The 7,911-nt window shown below is 35.1% G+C and overlaps 1 protein-coding gene across 3 annotated transcripts in view; it reads right to left on the bottom strand.

Annotated features, from left to right (window-relative positions):
- Positions 1-689: 689 nt before the first annotated feature.
- LOC119835928 (protein apterous-like) overlaps positions 690-7,911 on the bottom strand; it is a 46,905-nt gene continuing 39,683 nt past the window's right edge. For 2 of the 3 annotated variants that reach the window (XM_038361066.1, XM_038361068.1), the window contains one exon: positions 690-2,425. In XM_038361066.1, the coding sequence (XP_038216994.1) occupies positions 2,219-2,425 (207 nt within the window). In that variant the 3' untranslated portion in view covers positions 690-2,218. The remainder of the gene's footprint in view (positions 2,426-7,911) is intronic. The other variant, XM_038361067.1, reaches the window with a different exon arrangement.

Below are 7,911 nucleotides of genomic sequence, written 5' to 3'. Positions count from 1 at the left end.
AGAAACGATATTTCTATACTTTAGTATGAATAGTATCTGTTTTGGGAACTTATTATCCAATTACTTTGATTATGATCCTAATATTGAAAGATTCGTCACGAAAGCAGATGGAATAAATGGGTTCAAATATACGTATTATTAGTGGCATAAGAGCTGACCAAAAGGTAAAAATTTGGTATTTACAGTCACGCGAAGGTCAAACGAAACATCGGTAGGTGTAAGGTAATGTTGATCTGCTGTATATCGATAATGTTGGGAATTTTGGTAGAAGGAATCCAATGAGACCACCCAAAGGACCAACTGCCACCCGTCCTTATTTATTGTTTTAATTAAAACAACATAACTCAGCCTGCTCCGCCGTACGCGCCTATGTGACAGATCGTAATTTTAAAGTTTAGCTTCTGAATCCGATCCTTATTAAAGAGAACTCCATCACGATAGTGATCAAGGTTAGGGAACCTATGTGTCACCGACAACCGATTCAAAGCTTTACATTCTTCCGGCCACCATGAGAATTTAATTAATTTTGAATGATCATCTTCGACAATTTGGTGGTGGATGTTTGTTTTTAACTCTGTTTTCTCTATGGCTTATTTTTTAATCAGGTTTTTATTTCATTATAACACACGGTTAGACTCAGAATTGTATTAGTCCAATATACTAAAGGTTACATGAAATAAAACATAATAAAAAATGTAATAGTTTTTATTAACAGATCATTATAATTTTAGTGACATGAGGAAGTTATCCGAAGTGGAAACAACTTTAGCACGCGCATGTCGGCCGCGCCACCTGTCTATGCCTATTCGTTATTGAGTGTAACCGTTATTCTAAATTCTACAGAATGAATGAGAAGTTTCCCTTACATATGTGACTAACACATTTTACATTCGCAAGTTATTCGTTTTAAGATTACATTATAAATTTATACAAAAAAGGAACTACCAGTGCATGTACTTATCTGGCATAACTTTCTACTTACAAATCTAAAACTATACGTACATTACTCGTTACATCCGTTCTACGTTGTTTTCAATATGTAGGTATTATATTACAGACACGCTTGTACACTGTTTTGTGAATATGTCACTATCCGCACATACGCAATTAAATTGAAATTATTGTCAATAATGTTGCATGTGTGCAGATATGTTACATTGTTAACTATTCTTGTAGATTTCACAATATATTGTTCAATGTTATTGTCAAGACTACATTATAGTCCATTTATTGCGTGTGTGAGTGGCCGTAGCCAATCAAATCTCTTAATACTATGTCATATCACTAAAATATTTATATTATGGAAATTTTTGCATATACCTACATCTTACACTAGATTTACGCTTTAAATTAAATTATTAATTAATTCAATAAATAAATAGTATATATTAAACACCGCTTCGGTCGTCAAACTTTACATAATATCTTGTTATTACATCACTGACCACAATCTCAATGTTTATATAACATTTTTTGCCATGAACATTCATCTTTCAATATTTTACAATTTCACGTACATTTTTTGTACGAATAAAACCTAATAAAACACAATAAGGAATATCAAAATTTATGTAAAATAATATTACATATTTATTCAAAATCCACCAGGGTAATTTGCCGCCATCGTCGCAACTTAACAAGATTTTGACATACTTTTAATTTTCATTTGAAATAAAAGACAATTAGTATTTCTCTAGGAAATGATTAATTACAGTATCGATGTATGAGCTAATCATGTTCTACTCGTAGCCATTGCTACATGCATCACTACATGAGGTTTTAATAAATAAGATAACAGAACATAATATTACCCAGATACAAAATGGACGGATGAAACTAATGAGATTTTTGCCGAAACACTTTCATACGGTTGATTTAATGAACCAAAATCAAACTCTTAATCTAAGAGACTGCAATCATATTGTATTTTCACCAAATTTTAAGTTTCAAAGTTCAAATGGCATCAGCATCGATATAAATATACAACCTTTTTTCACAATCAATGTAATCCACCGCACAACATAACTCTCAGTACCTATACTAATTTTTACGACGACGAATTTCAGTCAGTTTTCACGTAAACTTCAGTCGATGTAAACAGTCTCATGACGTTGCGTTAGAATGTTTCACTAGCTTCTGTACAGTTTGGTAAGAGCGCTGATTGTCGAAACACATTTTCTAACTAGTTTCATGGCGCTCATAAGGCGCAAAACTGGGGCTATGGACAGTCCATTGAGTTTGGACTCGGCGGCCCTCCCATGACGCTGTAGGGGGGGCTGTGCGGCGGTAGCGACTGTATGGAGCCCATCGGCCCATGGTACATGTCCATCTCGAGGGACGCGTCCGGCGAGCACTTGTCCGCCATCTTGTTCTCCTGCTTGGTCACCATGCGCCGCCACTTGGCGCGAGCGTTCTGGAACCATACCTGCCAACAAAAAGAGGAACGTTAATGCCAGTAAAAACACGGCTATTGAAATTCGCCAGCAGAATGTAAAACCGTTCACTACAAAAGGTAAACGTCGCATTGCGAACTGAGAAAAACTTCGGTACTGAATTGTATGCGTCCATAGCGTCTCCCATAATGAGCCGACAATTTCGTCGTAATGGCGTTCCGACTAGCGCGGACTGCACGCGGAAGCCAGTTTCCTTTTATTCAATCTTAATTCCATTTTGTAAGACACGTTAAAGCGTGCTGGAGATATTCGACGATTGTCGTTTGCATTCTGAATGCAGATTTTATCTCTCATTAGCGAGATTAATCTGTCGAGTGCTTGAGCGGTTCGCTTGTGCGAAGGTCGCTGTCATCACTCGCCTGCATCGCCTGCGCTTTACCACTGCTTGGACACAACATGTTCCCAAATTATTTCTTCTTCCATGTCTTTTGCGTGCGTGGATAATGTGTGTGATCTATAGTATTTTATAATAAATTATGTTTATAACGGGTATTCAAAATAGAGATGGACATAGGTACCCAACTTTATTGGTTGATTTTCATATATAACACAAAATAAATTATTTGTTATTGTTTTTCTTTTTTTTTCATTCAGCGCGTAATTTAAACGTGGAACGATTCCAGAACGCGCGAATGCATGACCAATGGCGCGCAACTTTATCGATGGCCCCGCCTCTGATGTCATGGCCGCTGCGAATACCTAATGCCAAATTTAGATGATCATTCAATTACTCCTAGAAAATAAAACATGAGTCATACAAATATTTGTACTGACAAATTAGCATTATCGTTAGCAGTGCCATCTTAAATATTATCCTAATTAATATTACGCAACATATTATTCGATGTTAATTAGTAAGGAAAAGGGAAAAAGGAAAAGCTGTCATTCGTGTCACAAAAATAATCATCAAAAGTGAGACGATAGCGAATGAGAAATGGGCGAAAAGCGCAGGAGACGACGGGCGGGATTGATGATCCCACGTCCACACGTTGCATCTGAGATAAGGGTCACACGGTGGTCTACAAAATATTCGTGTTATGAATGACGTGACTTATTTTTATTAACTTCCATTCATCGTCTCTGGTGGAGACTCAGTGCCTGTTTTTTTCTGAATGAAATTGTGTATACCATGGTACCTGCTAGATAAATAATAACTATATAATACATAGATTCCGCATTACAATCTTCTTTAGATCCTACTACTGTGTCCATTTTAATGCATTTAAAATTAGCACATTTTTCCTTTGTATAAACATTTTCATAACATAATTAGAGCATTACAAATATGAAGCGAACGAAAAAAGGAGCGAATCACTAGGCAAAATAATTGTACAATTTAAAACATTTTACAATTTGGAATATTAACTTCATTCAGTCGTGTCATGAAATAATGAGCGTGCCGAGTAACCCTCGTTATCCTGACATCGCTATCAATTACAGGAGTAAATCTATGAGAAAAATCATGTAACGAAAAATGTTTTCTGTTGTACATTCAGAAGAAATATTGGAGATTTCATTTGCGAACAATATAGCCTGCAAGCGGCATGCGCTCGGTGTGTTGCAATATTTCAACAACAATTGAAAAGCCGAGTATTTATTATCCTTGCATCGCTTTGTTCCATTCTGAAGCTCAAGCTCGAGCTATAGTTAAATAACGCGACATATCATTTTAATGATATCTCATTCGTTCGTAATGAGACTACATTATAACGACATTCAATTTTATCAATTCGAAATAACATTATGTTCCCCGTGATTTTATGTCGAGAAATTGTTGAACCATTTTAACTCTGTGAAAATTTTTAATCTATATTTATTTGATTGTTTATGATATATATATAAATTATGCAACAAATAGTTTTCGTAAATATCTTGTAGGTTAATCACTACTCCTGCTGGTTTCTGGACGGCAGACGTGCTCCATCTCACGATATCATTTATTACTCTGTGACGTTGTTACAAATGATATTTGAAAATAACTTTTCTTCACAAGCTATGGCACGTCTCAATTTGCTCTAAAATTATAGTTGCGATAAAAGTAGCACATGCCTCTCATGAGTAATTTTTCAGTCAAGACATATGTATAATATGTTGTATGTACCACGCTATGAAGTAACAACATTATTAAATGTGATGGTAACTTTATTTTTTTATTTATTATTTATAAACTAAAAGATAAGATCTTTTAGTAATAAAAGTAAATTATTTTGTGCAATACAGCAATGAAAAAAGAAAACAAAAATGGAGTTAACTTCCAAACAAATATATAGACAAAAAACAAAAATAACAAATATACCCCCATGATATAATACTCGTATATAACAAAATCTCTATAAACAACAAGGCCGTTGCATCTTTTAGAGCAACTATTACCCGACATTTTCAACAATATTTTAATAAAATGTGTACTTTAAAATTAAGCAATTGCGGATTAAGCAGTCTATTCAAAAAGCCATTAGTGATATTGCGTAAGGTTAGACTATTCATAGAAAACCCGTTGAATGTGTAATATAAGACCGTAGCCTAGCGTCCCGTCCCGTTACAAAAAGATAACAAAACTCACACACGCAATGAACTCCAATAAACAACTGAACAAAAACGTGATCAAAGACATACAAACATTCCATTTATGTGTAAATAAAACTGAAGAGATGTGATTAATAGTACATTTTCCTTAAATAAATAATATTTGAATAAATTAGGAGGTAGACGCACCACGTCCGCTTGGTGCGAGGACGCGCGACTAAATGACAAATGGTCGTCTTTTGAAATCGCGGCGGAAATTATCTGCCCAACCGAGCGTCTCAGGGCGATGCGTTCATACTAATTACTAGAGCGTTTGATTGTGATCTCAATTCGTCACACTCGGATTTGACTCTTAAATTGTCGTCTTAAGGACACGATTTAATTGAATACACCAGTTTATTATTATCTCAAAATGTACTTAGAAAGTAAAATTATATGCAACCAAATGTCGAGGTGTGACCGTCCGCTACTAATTGCTGGGGTTGTGACGCCTTCTAAATTTTCGAGTTTATTTGTGTCGCCTTTTAAGAATAGTCAGTTTTATGGATAAACATTTTTTAGCTTTATTGTTAAGGGAATATTTTTTGTACTTTAATTAAAATTCTTCCTTTCCTTTTCAATACGTATAACTAACGGTGTCAGTGGCCTTTGCTTGAAATACTTAAACGACAACTTTTTTGAATGGAATAACTTTAGTATTGAACTTCGGAATAATTTAAAAACTGGTCGTTCCTTTATCATTGTTTCAATATATGGAAATGTCAATAAAATTGATAGTTCGATTAAAAAATCCAGTAGCAATTACCGAGTACGCGTGGCTTGATGGCGCGGCGAGACTGAACAAGAAAAGGCACTTTTTCAATCAACTAATTACGCAGCGCTTCTTGAACCGGGTTCATTTTTCAGTGAGAAAAAAATACAAACGAAGCGAGTGACAAATCACGCAATTGCGAGCGCTACGGGAGAAATATGGCTCAGTTTGTTCTAAATGCGCCCGCGCCGATGTTTCGGTGACGCCGCGCGTACGCCGGGAGGAGTCCACTGAGCATTATTATTGTGTGCACTTAACACACTTAACCTGTTTATTTTTATTCTTTTTTTTGTAGTTTCAATCATATTAAGACTTTATGAAATTTGGCAGGATTACCTGGTTATGTACACAGCTATCTAGATTGATATCATGATAAATTAACGATTGTCAAAAACGTAAATTCTTTCCTATCATAAAGATTTATCCATCAGTAAAGTGCAACAAACCTTTATCCTTTAATATCCTAGTACTAAAACAGGCTTAGTGCCGCAGCTTTGGGTACTAAATATTTCTAAGCGCAATTAGTATGCTCATAAATAGCGCTAGGTGAGAGATGTATCATCAGTCTCGTATTTATGCGAAACTTGAGCTTTTAAAATAACGTGCACAGTTTTATTACAAGAAAATTTAAATAAAAATTTACTGCGCTATTCATCTATTGCGAGGCCGCTAGAAATCTGCATTTACACGCATCATATTTCATTTCCTATAAGAAGTCCCTATTGGAAAATATAAGTACGAGTACTAACTTATGCGGCAACTTCTTTTATTAATATTTTCCTTATTTTTTAATTACCCTTTGATAGAATTCTGTTGATATTTGAATAACCGGTGTTTGTCTTTTTTTAAGTTCAATCTTCCATCTAGTAAATACAAAATATATAATCATTTATACAAAAGAAACAAGTGGAGACCGAGACGTCTCAAAGTTATTTCAAAACGCCATATCTCTTTATATAATCTGAACTTTCGCTATTTGTAAAAAAAAAACTCACCCGACGAGATGTCCTTTACGGGAGCGTTTATCCCAAAGTCAATGCGCGCAAAACGAAAAAATACTTATCTTAGCAGAATGGCGAACGCAAACCGTGCGCTTTTTTCCAGAAAAAAATTCTCGATCAATATTCGGAGGTCTAAGGGAGAGGGGTCTTTCGCCTTCGTATAATTGGTTGAGGGAAAATTTATGCGGCGCGCGCTATCTACATTCGGGCCTACTCGGGTTGGCTCGTTGTGACGAAAAATAGTCAGCCCGCAAAACCTACCGTTCGTGAGCCTGTCCTCAATTGATCCCTGCACGCTTGAAACACGCGTGACAACGGCCACCAAATACAATGAGTTTTTTCTGGTAAAAATATAATTTTCCTCGTTATCTTGATTCGTGCCATAAATAAATTAATTACAACATAAACGTTTGGTCTTCCACGAACATAAATTTTTTAATCATAAATACTGAGAGTAATTAACGACTGAACAGCAATTTATTTGTAGTAAGCCTTTAAATAAAACAAGCAGCTGCGTCAAAACTTGAATTCTATTAAGCGGAAATTAAGTTTTGATTTAGTTTATTGGTAAACATGCTTTTAGTTCACCTGTATTGAAAGACTTTTACTTATTTATAGACAATTTAAAGGTTTTTTAAAGCACCTTAATCATATATGTGTCTAATAAGAGAACAGTGTTCCAATATAATTCTTACGTAACTTACAAAAAACGTTGTAATTACGAAAACAAAGGAGTGCTCTTTGAAGACGCCGTGCAAGATCCACATTAAAGGGCCGCTGCTTCAAATAAATTAAAAGCAATATAGAGCTCTAAAAGGTAAAGATACACCGATGTGTGTTTAAGTTATTAGTACGCGCGCCTTCTAGCACCGCAGATGTGCCAAGTGAAACCGTTGCCTTTGAAGCCCCTCCAAATGACCCGTTTGTTCATAGACAAATATTGACGTCATCAATCGTTCGTGTTAACAAATCTTTTATCAAATCCATCTTATATACTTACCAGTTTCATCAACAGCAGCCTAATAAAAACTTCTTAATTCAGTACAAGTATACTTAGTCTGGCCATAAATACTGTTACACTTAATTATAAAAAAATATTACATTTGAATTTCGAATCTGT

This window comes from Zerene cesonia, chromosome Z, assembly GCF_012273895.1.
Source record: "Zerene cesonia ecotype Mississippi chromosome Z, Zerene_cesonia_1.1, whole genome shotgun sequence".
Classification (NCBI taxonomy): Eukaryota; Metazoa; Arthropoda; class Insecta; order Lepidoptera; family Pieridae; genus Zerene; species Zerene cesonia.
This window is presented reverse-complemented; position numbering and strand designations above follow the sequence as displayed.